The 19,779-nt window shown below is 35.4% G+C and overlaps 1 protein-coding gene across 5 annotated transcripts in view; it reads right to left on the bottom strand.

Annotated features, from left to right (window-relative positions):
* slc38a10 (solute carrier family 38 member 10) overlaps positions 1 to 19,516 on the bottom strand; it is a 30,472-nt gene extending 10,956 nt beyond the window's left edge. The window contains exons 1-11 of one of the 5 annotated variants that reach the window (XM_084434143.1): positions 19,270 to 19,516; positions 18,029 to 18,245; positions 17,627 to 17,744; positions 16,892 to 16,937; positions 16,696 to 16,789; positions 15,985 to 16,128; positions 14,548 to 14,672; positions 7,665 to 7,767; positions 5,395 to 5,577; positions 2,576 to 2,687; positions 427 to 533 (exon numbers count right to left, since the gene is read on the bottom strand). In XM_084434143.1, the coding sequence (XP_084290269.1) occupies positions 427 to 533; positions 2,576 to 2,687; positions 5,395 to 5,577; positions 7,665 to 7,767; positions 14,548 to 14,672; positions 15,985 to 16,128; positions 16,696 to 16,789; positions 16,892 to 16,937; positions 17,627 to 17,744; positions 18,029 to 18,118 (1,122 nt within the window). In that variant the 5' untranslated portion in view covers positions 18,119 to 18,245; positions 19,270 to 19,516. Of the gene's footprint in view, positions 1 to 426; positions 534 to 2,575; positions 2,688 to 5,394; positions 5,578 to 7,664; positions 7,768 to 12,910; positions 13,036 to 14,547; positions 14,802 to 15,984; positions 16,129 to 16,695; positions 16,790 to 16,891; positions 16,938 to 17,626; positions 17,745 to 18,028; positions 18,246 to 19,269 lie in introns of those variants that run through there. The other 4 variants (XM_084434142.1, XM_084434145.1, XM_084434144.1 and 1 more) reach the window with 4 other exon arrangements.
* Between the last annotated feature and the right edge of the window lie 263 nt (positions 19,517 to 19,779).

Below are 19,779 nucleotides of genomic sequence, written 5' to 3'. Positions count from 1 at the left end.
TTCACTCTATTGTGAGAGCAAAGGCATCTGTAATTTGGGAGGGAGACGGAGGGGGCACAGCTCGAGGCACAGAGCCAGACAGTGCCAGCACACACACTGTGGGAGTGACTCCACACAGCAAGTCAATGCACTTGCAGGATATCAAAATTAATGACAAACTCCATTACAAAGAGAAGAACAGCTGCCTTTTCTTCCTCACACACAATCCCAGTGCATTCCTATTTCAGCTCACATCAGATGTCACGCAGACACAAATTTGACGTCTGTAAGATTTTTTAATGTTTTCGAAAGATTCGCATTTATTTGATGATAAATATAGTACTATTGTGAAATATTAATAGAAATTTAAAATAACTGTTTCATATTTTAATATATATATATCATATGGGTATTGGGTAAAAAAATGAACCGTCGGGTGTGCCGTACCTGTGCAGTCCAGGCGTTCTTCATGATCTTCTTGTAGATGAGAGCTGGGCAGATGAAGCAGATCAGACTGCCCATGGTGGCTCCAGTCAGACCCAGGATGGTTTCCACTATGGCACACAGACACATACATACTTTTATTTTATAATATCATTCTGTAATCACAAAAATGTGAGTGCACTACTAATTAAGAATCTAAAAACAAAAACAAAAAAATACTATATAACCAATATCGTAATGTGGTAGTAATTTAATAATTTGGCTCTAAAATATGATTGGACAAGACATATTTGAAGCTGTAAAATCGCCCATGCACACATCACTTGCATTCTATATTAACGTATTAAGTTGCTACATTACAAAAACAAAAAAACAAACAAAGGTTATGATAATGACCTATATTATTTGGAAGAATTTATTTGTGTAAGTATTTTGCAATTAAGAATTGTAATTATTCATTGGACATTAGTGTCTTTTTAGAAAATACGTCAAATATTAGTTCACTTTCTACTTTGTATTGCTCATTACATTTTCTATAAACTTTCTAATGTTACAAATGGCTTCTAGAATTTCTGGTGGTGTAACAAAAAAACTAAAACAAAATGTTTTTAAAACAATACAAATTTTTTTCTTTACATCTTAAAGACATGTACAGTAAGTGCACATTTTATTCAAACACATTTTCCAAGAATACTTTTTTAAGATACAGAGTTTTTAAAACCTACATAAATACACTACCGTTCAAAAGATTTAGGTCAGAAAGATTTTTTTCTAAAGAAGTCAAGATTTGATAAGAAATATACAGTAAAAACACTAATATTGTGAAATATTACTACAATATAAAATATCTGTTTTTATTTTAATATACTTTCAAATGTAATTTATTCTTGTGATGGCAAAGCTGAATTTTCAGCGTCACATGATCCTTCAGAAATCATTCTAATATGCTGATTTGGTGCTCAAGAAACAGTTCTTATTATCATTGTCGAAAACAGTTATGCTGCTGAATATTTTTGTGGACAATATTACACATTGTCTTTCGGGATTCTTTGCTGAATATAAAGTTCAAAAGAACAGCATTTATTCAAAATATTAATCTTTTGTAACATTATAAATGCCTTTACAGAAATTTTGGATTAATTTAATGCATCCTTGCTGCATGAAAGTATTAATTTCTTTAAAAAAAATCTTACTGACCCAAACTTTTGAATAGTAGAGTAAATATAAAACCTATATCATATTTCTGAAGACAGTCTGAACTAACTTAACTAACATAAAAAGGTAATATTATCTAATTTTTGTTTAATATTATCTGACATTCAAACTTACTGACCTTGACACACAATGTAAGTGATCTAACACCACCCTTAACAGTTGTATAAATCACTGTAATGTGCATCCTTAGATGGCGAATTGCTTTAGTATATAAACCAAAATACAACAGTAAGCTGATCTAACTCAGGGTAAAAATCCATTCCAACCCGCACTATATTCAGACCCACCAGTTTAAAGCGGTAAAAAAAATGGCACAGGCAATCTACACCATCTCATCTCCTGAATCACCACATCCATCCTCCATCAGTCTTTCTCCCCTGACCTTTCCATCACACACTCCCCCCTCATCCCTCTATCTGCCTCCTACCATCCTTCCTCTATGTTGCCCTTGTGTTGCAAGGCTGGGCAGTGGGCCCAGGGGGAATTTTTCATCCTGAGAGCAGCCATATTGTTTTACTCAAATTTATGCCCTGCAATGTCTGCTTCCCTATGGTTGGATTTGTGGCCATGAGGACACGCCGGTGGCCAGCGGAGCCGTCATGGAGGACAGAGCTATGCCTCTCCCCCATTCAATCGTCTCTGCGAGTCTCACCTTCCCCTCTCTATTAGTCTAATTGGGCCCACTGAGCCAAATGGAGCCCACGCCAGCGACAGCCAATCTCCATGAAGAATGAATAAAACATGGCCCACCCCACCATCGCCTAAAACGCACATCTTTATCATCCTGTTCCACTGATAATGACTGGACGGTACAGAGAGGAAGGATAAGGAGTGATTGACGGAGAGATACTTTAAAAGGGAAGATGAAGTGGGGTGTGATGTCATGACGGTATTAGAGAGAGTGAAACTTGAGAAACGCGAGCACACACAGACTTACCATTAGGAATGAGGATGCCGCCCAACATGGTGCCAAAAACAATGCAAAGAGTGATGCTCTTGAAACGAAGGGGTGGCATATACCCGCCTGCGGCGAAGGTGCCATCCTTTTGCTGAAAAACAGAGACAAACAGATCACCTTCACAAAGCTGTTACTAGATTCCAGACATGCATGTAGTTCTCCAAGCCTCTGTTATGGTTGAACAAGTAAAATGCATGTAAGGATATTGGGTTTGGCATGCAAGCTTCATAAACCCCCCCCTCTGCTCAGTTGTCAAAATGCCAGATTTAACGACAGCATAAAACCCTTCGCCCGACTGCGAATCCAGCCGTGATTTGAGCTGATTCAGCGTGGCAGCGATGGTGAGACAGCAAACTGAAATCTTGGCTGCTTTATGGAGGAGATCTGGACCTGTTCTCATCAATCCAGCCCCTTTTATTTCCTCTTGAATCTCTGTCTGCTGTCCGTGGAGGCTGGATCACTGGTGTCTGGGTAGTGGAAGGAGACTCAAGGAATCTCAAGGGATCCATACCGAGGGACAGAGCATGCAAATGCACGCTGACTGAGACCAGACTTGGGGTCTGACATCAGCCCTGTGTAAATCTGTTAGACTCAATGAAGTCTTTATGGAGTCCATTAAATTTAGCAAAATACTTCTGCAGCTGGTTTATGTGCATCAGTAAGGAGGAGACACCTGAGTTTGTCCAGACGGTGTAAGGTAAAGGATTTTAAATGTGGGCCAAGAATTTTGGCATTTAAACAAAAGGGGATACATACTGAGGGTTAATTTGGTGTGGATAAAATGGGACGTCTTTGTTGATACGTTAAACCAGTCACAATACACATCACTTTTAACAGTTCTTTCTCAATTCTCCTTCAAAATAGGTCAAAACAAATTTGCACTGTTCGGTTTCACAAAAGTAAATGACAAATGCAATAAAAACAGAAAACAAAACCGAAAGCAAACAAAAAATGAAGTGCTGGGGTTAGAAAAGCGGTCATCAAACTGGGGTCTGGGTAGGGTTGGGTATCATTTGAATTTTAACGATTCCGATTCCAGTTCCGCTTATCGATTCCGATTAATTCGGATTCCAATAAGGAAAAAAAAAGAAAGTCTTGCAAAATATTTTATTGTAGCTGAATACCATGGATAAAAATCACCAGGCTAAAGAACACTTACAACAAGAATACCTAAAAAAAAAAGAATAGCCTAACTAAAATAAATTTCAAGCATATAAAAAACAAGTAAACAAATAAACAAATTAGCAATAGCACAAATAAATACACCTGAAGAAAGATACGATTGTTTTAAGATGTTCATTTACAGACACTATGAAATCAAATGTAAAATAACATCGCATTTTATAAATAAAATATACATTACAAATATAGTTTAAAAAGTTATCGTCAAGAATAGTAAGTGAATTTTCTCATTGTCTTTAGTTGTTTGATTAACAGCAGGAATATTAGGCTTCTGTCACTTTTAAGAGCTGTACGGATCTATACTGTGTTATGCATTTTCTTCATCAATATTTTGCTATATTTTGAGTGTATTTGTCCGTTCAAGTGCAAAAAGATGCGGTAGAGAACTCAGTTCAGTACTGTGCACTATACAGTCTTCTTGCGCTTGCCTTGGATGGTTTAAAATCACATTAAAATCACTTTTTGTGTGCGCGCACTTTGGGTGAGTATGCAGCACAGAAAAAAGCATGCAGGAATTGAAATATTAATTTCATAATAAGTATCCGATTCCAGAATTGGAATCGAGTTCAATTCCCAACCCCTAGGTCTGGCCAGGGTTATTATCATCAACTAAAACTAAAACTAACAAAAATCATTTCTGTTAAATGAAATTAAGCTTAAATAAAATGAAATATAAATATTAGTTGAAAAACTTAAACTAAATGAAAATGAAAATGAGAAATGCTGCCTTGGCAATAAACTGAAGTTGAAGCACTAAAATGATAAATAAATAAAAACTAAACTACAACTGAAATAAAAATAAATTAAACCCAAATAGCAATATAAAAAAAAAATAAAAAAAATTTAAAATTAAAAAAAATTATATATATATATATATATATATATATATATATATATATAGTAATTTCGTTTTAGTTTTAGTAATTTTAGTTTTTTAGTTTAGTAATTTCGTTTCATCATTTTATATATATATATATATATATATATATATATATATATATATATATATAAAATATTATTATTATTATTATTACTATTTTATATATATATATATATATATATATATATATATATATATATAATATTATTATTATTTTATATATATATATATATATATATAAAAAATTATAATAATAATAATAATAATAATAATAATATATATATAAAAAATGATGAAACGAAATTACTAAAACATTTAACTAAAATTAACATGACTGGTAAAACATTTTTAGTAAAACTATAATAAAACTAAAGTAAAAACTAAAATCTGCAAGTTTAGTGAGAAACATTGTGTAAAAATGATTTATAAATAAATAAAATAATAATAAATAAATAAATAAATAAATAAATAAATAAAATTAATTGAAATAATAAACCAAATTTTACAAAATAGAAAATACATATTTTCCATATAATATTATAAATGTATGTATAATATTACATTATACAACACGTTATATTTCACAGTGTAAATTTTTTTTATTCATGAAAGTAAATTGCTGTCTTTATGTTTTAGAAAATTGGTCGGTCACAAGGGAAACATAATATTGAGGGGGTTCATGGCATCAAAAAGTAAAAACAATAAAAATAAAAGCCTGTCTTTGTAAGACTGTTACCTGCTGCTCGAATAGCATTGTGTTGATGGCCTGTCTGCAGGGCAGGATCATCATGGGGAAGCCCACAGCCACAGACATCATAAAGCCCACACGGATCATCTCCGTCACCAGGTTAGATGGAAAGTTCATCAGAACGTTCCCAGCAATGTTATCCGTGAAGCTCACATAGCCGAAGAACCCCACCTGGAGGAACACGGAACGAAGTACAGTTAATCGTCTGAGACTTACGAAAGACAAATCTGCATAACAGACAGAACAAAAAAATATGAAACAGCATTCAGTAGTGATCCATTTTCAATTCAAACTAAAAATTAGGCAAAAATTAATGTAGTGTAGGACTCGGTTTAGTTCATCAGGATTTGATTGGAGAGGCTGAGAAAGCCATTATATTATTTTATACTAAAATCATCTAAAAACATTTTTTGCTAATGTACTTTTGTGCATCATGTGTGGTAAATTATTTTGTGAGATATTAATGATCATTTTGGCACAGTCCTAGTTTCACTGCAGTTTTTCAATTTAAAAAGATGGATACTCAATACTGAAGTAATGTTTGTTTGGAGGCGAGCGAGGAGAAGAATTCTGTTACATTGACTTTCCACTTCAGTATGTGAAGTGTAAAATTTCATATGGGGTCACTTGATCCTGCTTGAAATGATCAGGACTAAAACTTCTTATGGCATTATACAGAAGCGGCCTAACAGAGATCCATGTCTCTTTGATGACCTCACAACCCCTCCTGACTGTGCAATGATATTGTTTTTATGCGATGAAAAATAGCGAGCTGCTTTTCAAAGGTCTTTAAAGCCTATCGGCCCCCTGAAGGCCCTCTCTACAGAGAAACAAAGCAGTGCTTTCCCTCCTTTCCCGACCTTGCTGGCCTTGATCTATCCGCAGAGGAAAAGGTTCCCTTCAGTAGCAACACCAAGCAGAAGTCCTTGAGCCTGCCACAAAACTCCCTCTCTATTCTATTCTACAAACCCTCCCCTGAATCAATTCAGCTTTTGTTCAAAGAGAAAAAAGCAAAAAGATGATGAAATATAAAAGCAGAATACAAAGAACGCAGTTAAAAAAAAAAATCACGAGCAATATTATCTCTCAAGGTAACGTTTATACTTTAGCTTTCAGAGAAGAGAATGGGGACCAGAAACATTCTGACGATGTCTTAAAACACATTCCACACAAAGTGTCCCTGAAAATATTTATGAAGGAATAAAAGAGACAAGGCATTTGATGTTGATGGAGCGTGTCAGTGTATGCGGGTTATAGAGGAACGTGCCAGTGGGTCTGACCCCATCGTCTGAGTTCTTTCTCTTCCTCTAAGCTCCAAATGGGAATTGGAAGGATTTTCCAGGGTATCAGCGTGAACCCAAAACCCACAAAAGGGGAAGGGCAATCACCTGTAGGGGACGGATATGGATCTAAAAGCAAGAACGTGAGACGACAGCAACTCTACCGTTCTTGAATCCTCATTTCTTTCCCGTGTTTGAGGGCACAGGTTCCCAGGAGCCAATAAGGGCAGTGCAGCAACAGAGCAAGTGTTAGAAGTTTTATATAAATGCTACAGTTTGTATAAACAAAAATGCATGTTATACACTACTGTTTAAATGTTTGGGTTTGGTTAGATTTTATGTTTTTGAAAGAAATCTGTTATGCTCACCAAGGCTGCATTTATTTGATCAAAAACACAATAAAACACAATTTTAATATATTTTAAGAGTCTCGTGATCCTACAGAAATCATTCTAATATGCTGATTTGCTGCTTAAGGAACATTTCATATTATTATCAATGTAGAAACAGTTGTGCTGCTTAATATTTTTGTGGAAAACATGATATATTTTGTCAGGATTTAATGAACAGAAAGTTCCAAAGAACAGTGTTTGTTTGAAACAGAAATCTTCTGTAACATTATGAATGTCTTTACTGTCACTTTTGATCAATTTAATGCATCCTTACTGAATAAAACTTGTTACTAATCGATACCCTTTCAAATGACCGAAAAACATATGACACGACTATCCGATGTGTATGATGTTTTACTGATTCCTAATATTATTTATGAAATATTATTTATGAAATAAGATTATAATAAGTATGAAACAGAGCACTTCTCATTTGTCAGAAAATCAATACGCTATTTAGTTAATCACTCCAGAAAAGGTTGAAACAGAAGAAAAGGTTAAAATACAAAAACAAAATGGTTCTTGTTTTGGCCTCAACAACAGCAGATTATCAGTTATCAGTTGATGAAGTGTCTCACACACTTACTGTGATGTAGAAGGTGGTGACCACGTTGAGGGAAGAGGTGAATATTGTGCTCATTCTCTTCACCGAAGGCTCATCCAGGCTGTCATAAGTGGGTAATACTTGCCTATGGAAGAAAAAACTTTTTTATACACATCAGGCTCAAGATGCATACGTTGAAGTGGGTCTACAAGTTAAGACTATGACATACTGTTGATTACCACAGACAAAAATTCAGTTGGAAATCATATTTTTTCATGACGTTTATATGAGCTATTTCCCAAATGTCTGTTATTTGAACTGTAAAGCATCCAAATCATTATTTAACAGTGTTCTAGGTGGAAGAACATTTGGTTGTACACAAATTATTGTGGGTGCATTTTTTAAAGCCCATTTCTTGTGTCTTTGCACATATCATGTCAATGTTACGGGGTCTACCAGTTTTATTTATATTTTTTACAAACTGAGGGACACCATGTGGTAATGGACAGCACGTCACTGATAAATTCTTGCATCAAACCCAAAGCATTCCTTTAAAAAAATTAAAAAAATCACAAAACTAAAAGGACACATTATTATAACAGATGCACAATTTTTGCAATGTCAGATTTATAGTAACGTTATGACAAAATATAACATTATGTGAAATCACATAAATGCTTATTTATGGGTTAACTCAAACTGACCAGTCACAGTATAATCATCATTATTTAGCATAAGGACATACTGAACTGTGCATTTGAGCTCAAGAGACATAAACATGCAAGAGAGCAAGAGAAGCAGGAATTTAATATAGAAAGGCCATCACTCATTTCAGACATACAAAAGACAAAATGGAGGGAGGGTGGGAAGGAGGGAGAGCCGAACTGGATGAAACGAGCACTGATAAAGGGTTCAGTATCACAGAGAAACAAAAAACAGCTACAAAAAGAGCAGGGAAAAAAATCTATGTCTGTCATCAGGACAACTAATAAAACCAGATGCCAGCAAAACATTAAATGGGGAATTTACAACGGCTATATATTATCGACAAGTGCTAGTCAGACTTTAGCATGTTATAAAATTTCCTGGCAGTATGGGCTTTTGTTCGGGCTCTCTTGCTCTCAGCCCACTCACAGCTCTTGTAGACACAGTCGGAGCCCATTCCTGCTTTTATTGGGATATACAGTACCACGTTCTGGGCTTTTTAAGCCAACGCCTGATCTCACACCAAAGACCAGTCTGTCTCATAGCAGGAACCCACTTCCAATAAAAACCAGAGAAGGAGGAGAGAGAGACATCTATGCAGACTTACACATTTTATGTGTGCTTTTTTTTTTTTTTTTTACGTGTTCATTACAGTATTTGCAACACAGCGCTGGTATTATATTGCTCAAAACATTCATTTTCCATTCAAAGTCCATTTGAAATTTGAAAATCTCCCATTCAAGTTTTTTCTTGATAGGAGAAAATAATTTTTTATTCAACAAGGATGCATTAAATTGATCAAAAGTGACAGTAAAGACATTTATAAATGTTATACAAGATTTCTATTTAAAATAAATGCTGTTTTTGTTTTACTTTCTATTCATCAGAGAATCCTACAATTTTAACCTAAAATATTAAGCAGCACAACTGTTTTCAACATTGATAATAATATGATGTTTCTCCAGCACTAAATCAGCATATTACAATGATTTCTTAAGGACCACGTGACACTGAAGACTAAGGTAATTCAGCTTTGCCATCACAATAATAATTACATTTTAAAATATATTAAAATAGAAAACAGTTTTTAATTATTTATTGCATTTTTGATCAAATAAATGCAGGCTTGGTGAGCATAAGAGAACTATTTCAAAAACATTTAAAATCTTACCGACCCCAACCTTTTGAAAATGAATAGATGTTGTGTAAAATTTGCATACTTTATAGTATAAATGTCAACAAATGTCTCCAGAAATACAAAAAATGTGATCTGAATGAGGCATAATTGAGGATTTGTAGTTTAAGGCCAGTAAATGCTACCTTTGTTTCTCCTAGGAAATACTTAATAACTGACACCATTTAGAAGCCAATGGTTGATTCTCATATACTACAAACCAGTCACATATTGAGTCTCATGGCAACGAGATGTGCAACATCTGATGCGTAATTTACCCAGAGCACAAATCTAAAATCTGACTTAATTTACTGACTGCAATCTGACTGTTTTTTTCCTTCAGGAAATGCAAATATGTGACCCTGCACCACAAAACCAGTCACATGGGTCAATTTTATGAAATTGAGATTTATGCATCACCTGAAAGCTGAATAAATAAGATTTCCATTGATGTATGGTTTGTTAGGACAATATTTGGCCGAGATACAACTATTTGAAAATCTGTAATCTGAGGGTGCAAAAAAAAAAAAAAAAAACACCTTTAAAGTTGTGCATTTATGTTGGCGATTGTGCTGCATCCACTCACAAAAATAAATGTTTTAGATATTTACGGTAGGAAATTGACAAAATATCTTCATGGAACATCATCTTTACTTAATATCCTCATGATTTTTGGCATAAAAGAAAAATCAATACTGTTGACCCATAAATGTGTTGTTGGCTATTGCCACAAATATACCCGTGCGACTTGTGACTGGTTTTGTGATCCAGGGTCACATAATTTCCTTCAGTGTAAGTTTATCTTTCAAGTCCTTCCAAATGCTTTTTCACAACATCTTTCATATTGCCAATATAGTTCACATTGAATTGAGAGAGAGAGAGAGAAATAAAATGGGAGCATATGTTAGTAGCATGGCCAGTCAAATGCTTTTACAGCCATGACAAGGACACAAACTGGAATTCAGACACATAACTAACTATAGAATCCTATAGATTTGTAGAATTCAGAATTCAATGGAGAGAAAAGACCCCAGAAAAGCCATTCCTGATGAAATTTCAGCGTGCGTAAAGGCGGAAGATCGGTGATGCTACAGTCCCACTGCAATTTCTCTACACCTCTACCAAGTGTTGACACAGTAATTATTTTGTAATGCTACTAAAATGATTCCGTCATAACACCTAAAGCTGTGAATCTGTGACTTGATGCTGTGTAAGCTGACATGACAATTTTACGATAGGAATAACACTATTATGGTGTTTACACATTACAGAGGTATTTACACATTAAGCAGGAGCCGTATAAGGGCACCAGTGGACCCAGAAATGCTGCTCTTCAATAAACAGTTTCTGTTCTGTTCAGTAAAAAGAGCAAACAAGTCAACTTTTCTCTAATGAATCAATTTGGCATCAAACAGAGCTTGTACTAAATGTACTAAAGTAATAAATGTAAATGGATGGATAAACGTAGGCGATGACAGGAACTGTTTGTGGTCTGATCAGGGGTCATGTAGCATCGTCTCGCTCTTCTAATGATCGGGGGTAAGTGGCATTGTATGTCAATGCTGGCCAAGAAGTCACAGCCAAATATCACTCATCACCCTTCTGAGAGTGTGTGTGTGTGTGTGTGTGTGTGTGTGTGTGTGTGTGTGTGTGTGTGTGTATAAAGGAGAGTTACAGTCAGCCTCAAGAACCATATTACCTCATCCACACCAGAATCCAACACTGACACCTCCTCCACCCCAACACCCTCACTCTCAAACACACACACACATTTGTGCTGGCATCCACACACTTAGACACCTCAATTCTATTCACTTCCAAACACATAAAAACCAAGACACACACAAACATGCACCATGTTAAAGATAACAGAAGGAACCTTATATGTATAGGCCTATATGTATTTCTATAAAGTTACTTTTTTTCACGAATTTTATCAATTTTATCTCAAAAACATTTACAAATCTTACAGAACCCAAACTTGTGAACAGTAATGTTTAAATATAAACATTTATACGAAGGAAAATTATTACATTAATGTAGTTTTTTTTTTTTTTTTTTTACATCCCTGGATGTTGATAGTTTAATTGTTTAAAAAAACATCCATTTGACAGACAATATTAGACAGGTCAAAACTATGATAATAACCATATGTGTATTGTAGAGATTTTATTTAATATAATGTGGGTATAGAAAAACTACAGTAAGAATGATCTGCACAATAAAAAAAGAGAAAAAAGGAGCAGAAGGAACTGGGAGTGGAAGATGAATGGACATAGCGTGGTGAATGGCGTTAATGTTGTGAAACATTAGGAACAGAAAGGAGTGTGTAAATGACGCTCCCTGCCCAAGCTTGAGAATACCTGATCGGGTAAACACTGAGATTACCATTGGTAATCATGGTTAGTATATTTGAGCTAGCGGAAAGGAAAGAATAGAGACATGAAATTAGTTCAAGACAGAGAAAAAGAAAGTGAATTCTTATCGATGTGAATAAACACTGGACAAATGTCTCCCAGCAGAATCAAAGAGCTGTAACAATGTTAACTATGATCTCAACATTAGTTAATGGTACTCCCACAACATAATACAAACAAAGACTGTGTCAGTGCACAGTGGTTGAATTCATCAGGGGACGATTCGGTCACGGTGAGCTCCTTATGGAAGAACTATGAAAAGCTGCAAAAACTCCTCATTTATGCTTCTATCAAAATGCAATTTCAGTTCAACTGTATGCGGACCTGACAAGATGTCCACTGACAGAATAAATCAAGACGGCCTTGTGGGTCGATCTTTCATTGCAAAGAAAACCGAAGCTATTCAAACATGTTAAAAAGGGAGAGAGGCCTTTCGTGGTAAGGAATAGTTCACTCACAACTGAAACGCATTCTGCCGTTATTCACTCGCTCGTTGTTCCAAACCTGTATGACTTTTCTTTCCTTTTTTTTTTTCCTTTTCATTACACACATGTGCGAAAGATTTAAAAGCTACAGCGGAAGCAAGACAAACAGTGAATAAAAACTTAATGTTGGTCTTTTCCTCCGTGAAAGCAAGAATGTCATACAGATTTGGAACGACATGATGGCAGATTTTTCATTTTTGAGTCAACTATGCCTTTAAGGAACAGAGTTAGTGTTAAGAATAGGGTAAAAACAGTACGCAACAAGGCAACAAGTTAGGCATTCCACGCAGATTAGAGCCACACAATTTCTCAGATATTTGATAAAGAATATAGTAATGCCAAGCTAATAAGCAGCTTCAAAGGTCCATTTTCTCAAAGCAAACACATTTGCGTTAGATGCATCGGCTCTTGAATGTTCTTTTGCACCATTAAAATGGAGCCTTAAATTAAGCCTAACTGGCGACAGAAAGGAGGGAAGAGGCAGTGCGAGGATTGGGGAGTACTTACGACTGACAGGCAAATGCCATGCCACAGATAGGGATGCAGCGAAAGACGCCGTCCCACCGAACGTAAATGACCTTGTTCAGCCACTGGCCAGTGAGGAGGCCGTGTTTGAAGGAGGAGAGCACCATCTGTGGTGGAGGGGAGAGCAGGAGGGTTACAGAACATCCCAGAAAGAAGGGAGGGGGGGAGAAAGACGAGGAGGGCAGTGATGATGCTGTGATTAAACCCTTAGACTGACGACGAAGAGTGCATGGAGACACTGTAATCTGTTCAAAGAGATTTAAAGACTTCACCCTAAAATTAAAATTCTGTCAACTTTTACTCACCCTCATGTCGTTCCAAACCAGTATGACGTTATTTTGGAACACAAAATGAGAAATTATGGACTAGTCGCTCTTTTCAATGCAATTTGGCTATTTAATTTTAAAGCTTAAAAAAAAAAAATAATTCAAGTCTTCTAAAACTACACTACTCAAAAAGTCTCTTATGCTCAACAAAGCTACATTTATTTGATAAAAAAAATACAGTAAAAGCAGCAATATTGTGAAATAGTATTGCAATTTGTTTTCTATTTTAATATAGTTTAAAATGTACATTATTCCTGTGATGGAAAAGCTGAATTTTTCATTTTTTCATTCTAATATGCCGATTTAGCTCTCAGGTAAGCTATCAAGGATGAAAACAGTTGTACCACTTTGTATTTTTGTGGAAACCGTGATACATTTTCATTCACAATAACATTTATTTGAAAAATAATTTTTTTAAAGGACTTTATTGTCACTTTTGGTCAATTTAATGCATCCTTGCTGAATAAAAGTATTAATTTCTTTAAAAAATATATCTTACTGACCACAAACTGACTTCAGACTGCTTCTCTCACAAAGCTATCACATGGGTTCAGAACAGCGCATTAGTTGTATGGACCACTTTTATGGTTTTTGCATCTTTTTAGAAGCTTGAAAACATCAAAACAGCGCAGACTTTTTTCTTTTGTGTTTCATGGAAGAAAGAAAGTAATCAGGTTTAGAACAATAGTTCTGTCATGAGTAAATCATCACAGAATTTTCATTTTTGAGTTAGCTATTCTTTAAGGAGAGAAATAAATTAATTAATTTGCCAACTAAAGGGGCAACAAATTGTACTGATCAACTTCCACACATGATTTTCAATACGAGTTCATCGCTGAAGAACAGGAAAACTTTTTAGTTTCATGCAGAACAATCTTGAAGGATAAAATCTTGGTTGCTGCACACGTTTGCAGAAAACACTCACCGAAACTTTCAAAATCAAGAGCGCCAGCCCGTGTAACCATCAGAATCACCACCAATCCCAACCCTATCAGATCTGCTTACCCAGTCATAGGGTATAATTCTAGCGGGAAATATATCAGGGGACTCTGGGTATTACCAAAGAGTCAAGACAACTCTGATGACCCACGATTCATATGAATTCTGCCACGAACGCACTAACCTCACACCCACACATACACACAGACACACACAAAAATACCCGAAACCAGACAGCGCCGACAAACAGAGTTTTGGATTGGATGAAGGTGGACAGAGGAGGAAGGGGTTTTGGGGTAATGTAGCTGAATCCATGGCAGTGGAGTGGTCCGTTCTCCGGGGCAGATTACTTACGGGTGGCAGCAGAAGGTGGTGGCGATAATTGGCAGACACTGTATGACACCCTTGAAGCGCCACAGATGCACTTGCTCCACCCAGGAGCCACTGATTATTCCGTAACGCAGAGACGACAACACTATCTATAGGCCGGTACATCAGATGGTCAGTCAGAAGTCAGCATCAGGAATGGGGGCGGGGCAGAGGTTGAGATGGGGGCAGAGGGAAGACATATAGATGGTTAAATGCTAGACTAATAAATTGGGCTGGGGGGGAAAAAAACACACCGTGGAGCTGGATAAAAGGTATATAAACTGTTTAGGTGATTACACTGTGATGCAATAGACAAAAAAACTCCAGGAACATCCATGTTTGCAATGTCAATGTTATAAAATATTCAGATTACATAAAGTTGGGTCAAAAATGTCTATATCAGGACCTTTAGTAACCATTAGTGCTTCTATGTCGTGAGGAAAATGCCTTTTTGTCATTTAATTATTACAAATTATATTATCAACACAATTCAAGTGAAATCCTGCGTAAAACCTGAACTTCACGCATGTTTTGCTTCAATGGAAGAAAGAACACCTGACCGTCTTTACAAAGAGGTTGATCAATATCACATTTATGAGCAATAAAATCATTTATCATCAATAATATTACATTTAATTACTGACCTAGAATGCAGTCTTAAATATCTGTCTTATTAATTTTAAAACTAAATTTGTTTTACATTTCTCAAAATTCTAAAACGTACACGTACAGGTTAAATTACAGAATTTCAATATGATCTCAGCAATTATTCACTGTATATGACTCGAAAACTTTTTACATTGAATGTTCATTGAATTTGATTTAAAAACTGTTCTCCACCGCATTCAACATCTTTTCCTAATAGAGTTTTATAATGTTCTGTGACAGCTCTCTTTAGTTGTTTAAGAGCTTACGCTTCACTTTTAAGCTTCCAAAAAATCCACTGACATTGAAGTCCTGCTGCCATGGTGATGCATACTCACATTGTATTCACAAAAATCAGCCAATCACCACATTAAACTTCTCAAAAGAAACAGAAATTGGCCAATTTAATAAAAAAAAAGCTATAAATGAATTTCACACATACTTATATCATTGAAGTGACTTTCAAAAACATGTCTTTAAAACAACCACAATGAGCAGCTGTAATTTGAAGTGCTTACGTTTTGCAAAACATTTTATATCATTTAATTCAATATTCAAAACGATAAAAGATAAAATTACTCCTTTACTTCCTTTTATCAATGCCATATATATATATATATATATATATATATATAAAAAGTATATAGATATATATAGATATATATAGATATATAGATATAGTAAACTGCCTACATCTGTATGAGGGTGTGCTGATGGGATCTGATATTACATTTTACAGGGTTGGAGTTTGGAACGGTGGAAAGGGGAACGACTCACCGTGAACATGAAGAGTGTGTAGAAGATCAGCGCCATGGCTGAGAACGACTGGATGGATGACATCATGTTTCTCTGCAAGCTGAGGGGTAGTACGACTACCAGCGAGACTGAGATCAGTAACACGATACGGAAGCTACGTGTCACCTGAAAAAGCAAAAGGAAAAGCAGTTACTGGCAATATTCAGGGCAACAAAACTGGGAAAAAAAATATATTATATTATATATATATATATATATACATATTTGAATATATATATAAAATGTAATTACAAGTGGTCGACCGATATTATTTTTTTGATGACCAATGGCGATATCTCAGAGAGCAGGGTGGCCGAAGGCCAATATAAGGTTGATAAGCCGATATATCATTTGACCACTAGTAAGATATATTCATGGCCAGTAATATTTCTCAATTCACCCGGTGCGATAAGGTGTGATAAAAAGTTCATTTTCACACAGAAACTGTGATCTAATCTACTCTAGAGTTATAAAAAGTCTATGAAGTGTTCTTTTTTTATTAGCTCAGCACTTTTTATAGATAGTGGCCTTTGAATTTATCATTACAGGAGGATTGTGAACAAGGGCAATGATCAGTTCTGTAAACTGCATATCAACAATTAATTGATTTGGAAGAAAGGTGTTGGAGTAGCAACAGGAGTTTAACTAATTTTAGCCAGGTGACAACCTAAAAGTAGGAAGGTTATTTCTTACCTGCAGCCCAAGCAGCTGAGCAAAGAAGTTGGACCCCAGATCTGCGATGACGACATAGAAGGCAATGCATGTCCCCAGCATGAGTCCGATCATGCTGAAAAGAGAGAGAATGTAAGTAGAAAATACAAGCAATAAGACCTTACTTCATTCATGAGGTCGAAGCTGAAAAAGTTAAATCTCCACAAAAGCATCTTACCTCAATTCCACAAGTGCTTTGCCTGGTTTTCCATAAGCATGAAAAGCTGGGAAGGGAGAGATAGAGAAAAAAATGTTGAGTTGGCAAATTTCAACACCAAAACCAAAAAAGTAAGTTTCTTGTAAAAGTAAGTTTTTTTATTATTATTATTTTTTGACAATAAAGGTTGTGCATTTTCTCTTGAATAGCATTTTAATGTGACACTACTTATCACAAACACTGCTGTGGCAGGAGATCTTTCAATCTGCGTAACGATGAGTTGTAGGTGTAGCTTTTGTGAAACTATATAAATTGAAAGGCCTATTTGTTTGATTCACTTGCATTGATAAAGTTAGATATTTTCTTTTAGCTGCCTTCTCAAAATGTGTAAATGCATTTAATTTCATGATATTGTTTCATAATGATCTCTTAATCTTCAGCAAAGAAGTGAATTAAGTTAAATAAAAGCCAAAATTCAATCTGTTCATCATATAAAGCGATCGAGTGAGTCTCTTCAGAGTTTTACAATCTCTTCATGAACCTTTTGAAGCGTCAAAGTGCTAGTTGCATAACAGTTTATGGAGGGACAGAAAGGTCTTTTTTGTTTCATCAAAAAGATCTGCATTTGTGTTCCGAAGATGAACAAAAGTCTTACAGGTTTGGAACGACGTGAGGGTGAGTAATTATTAATGACAGTAATTATTAATGGAAAATGAATGCGACCTCTGTGTGTTTGTTGCTTTTGTTCACTCTCACCTAGTCCAGCATAAGTCCTGCGTTTGGTGTTACTGGCTGAGTGGACTAGAAACATGCAGGACTGATGGGTCATCCACGAACAGAAGAACAACAACAATGTGCCCAACACAATTCCACACTGCAGAGAGAATAGAAAATAAATAAAAAAATCCATATAATAGATGAACACAGATGTCCTACATGTTTAAAATCAAAGTCAAATGCTTACTCTGATTCTTGTACTGATACAAACTAGTGTGGACAAACTAAAATTGCAGCTTATCAATTTCTGATTCGCTCAGTTTACAGATTATTAACCAGCAAAGTTGCACTGTAAGTGCATTTGGCAGACCTAATCATATGGAATCAGCACACAAAACTGCACAGCACACTTTCCCATAACCCCTTTAACAATGTGTTTACCTGTTTGAAGCAGAAGGGCATCGTCAAGACACTCACACCCACAATGCTGTTTACAACGTTCATGATCAGACCCGAATTTGACGCAGTCATTTTGGCTCTCGGACAGCTGAGATCTCTAATGTCCAGACGGGTATGCGTGGTGCTTCTACACTGGCTTAAGGTTTAATTGAGATAAGTGGGTTGACACAGATGTCCTTTAACTGTTCGCTACGATGCTCTGTGGAGACACAGAAGAAAACAAAAAACATTCAGCCTAAATGAAATTGAGAGATTTTTGATTTTCTTGTTTATAGTGTTATACTTTGTATATGAAGAGGAATATACAGGTTAATAAAAAATAGCAATTTATACATAATTTTTCAACAATTAAATTGCTTATTTATTAATTTATTCATTATAAATGTTTATCCTATATGACAGAAGAAGAATATGCAAACAGTTTCTTAAAAACAGTAATCAATGCAAATCAAAGCATAGGCTGTATATATACACATAGCCTATATAAAATCAATACAAATTCTATACTAATATACTATAATATATATAGTTTATACTAATAAAACACCTCCAAATAAACTCTGAAATATTGCAAAGATGCTAAATTTATAAGAGATAGCCTTCCATGCTAAAGGAAGGCAGATCATCACAGAATGACCTGGAATAAAAATATATATTTTTCTATTGTTGGTCTACAAACAAGTTCAACTAACCTGATTCCTTGAAAACATTAACAATGGCATATATCTAATTGCTGCACTGATTACAAACAGCAAGTGTAGTTGTCAAATGTGTTTTTGGTTTGCTTGCCATATGGCAACAGTTGTGTTGTCAGAAGCACTTTGAGTACTTTTATACAACTCATAGAACATGTTGATTAGTCATTTTTGTAGGAAGATTGGAGGCAGTTTACAATAAAATCACAAATGGCAGCATGTTTGCATAGAGTATAAACAGAAAATATGCAGTGTTTGCTTTTATCTTGAATCAATAGAGAAAATAAACACTTTAGTCTATCAGATTAATATTAAGAGTTCATGTGACAGTATGTATAACACTTGAGTGAATACTATACAGTAACACATCAAGTAACGTTAGTTGTTCTATACTATACATCTAATTTGCCAATTTAATACGCTATACATATTGCAAAAATTAACATGTCTCATAACTAACCACATTGACAGTTCATAAAGTTTCCCATCTCAGGACTGAGGATGCTATTAAAAAGCTTGTTTACATACCACGTCCACACTTTTCCCATCAGTCATTCATTTCTATGTCATCATCGGTTCATAACTGTTTTAAAACGATTATTAATAAACGTCCGGTGATGTTTATGCCGTCTGTATAAAGTTAAAGGAGTTTCAACAAATATTTAGAAAGATATTTCCCGAAATGGGCGCAAAAAACCCTTGTTTCCACAATCTGTAACCAGGAAGTACGCGCAGTGCTGCCAGTGTGGCGTTCTCAAAGACACCAGCCCGCCCTGTTGCCTCCAGTGGCCAGGAGTGGAATTACATGTTGCCTATAGCGTCACAGCATGTCACGGTTAGTCAGGTTCACTTTCATTTGACAAATATTGCTGAAATTGGAAGTTGACGGTTTGTTCGTTTTGTTTTCAAAGTAACCAACACCTGCAATATCTTTGAGTCCCGCAATGCTTTACTTTGACACACGGTGTAGGTTTTATGCATGCAGAGATCACATCAATGGCTCTGTCTGTCAACAGCACCTACACAGACGAAACACGG

This window comes from Rutilus rutilus, assembly GCF_951802725.1.
Source record: "Rutilus rutilus genome assembly, chromosome: 16".
NCBI classification, from domain to species: Eukaryota; Metazoa; Chordata; class Actinopteri; order Cypriniformes; family Leuciscidae; genus Rutilus; species Rutilus rutilus.
Note: the sequence above shows the minus strand (reverse complement) of the source record. Positions and strands in the feature narration are given on the sequence as shown.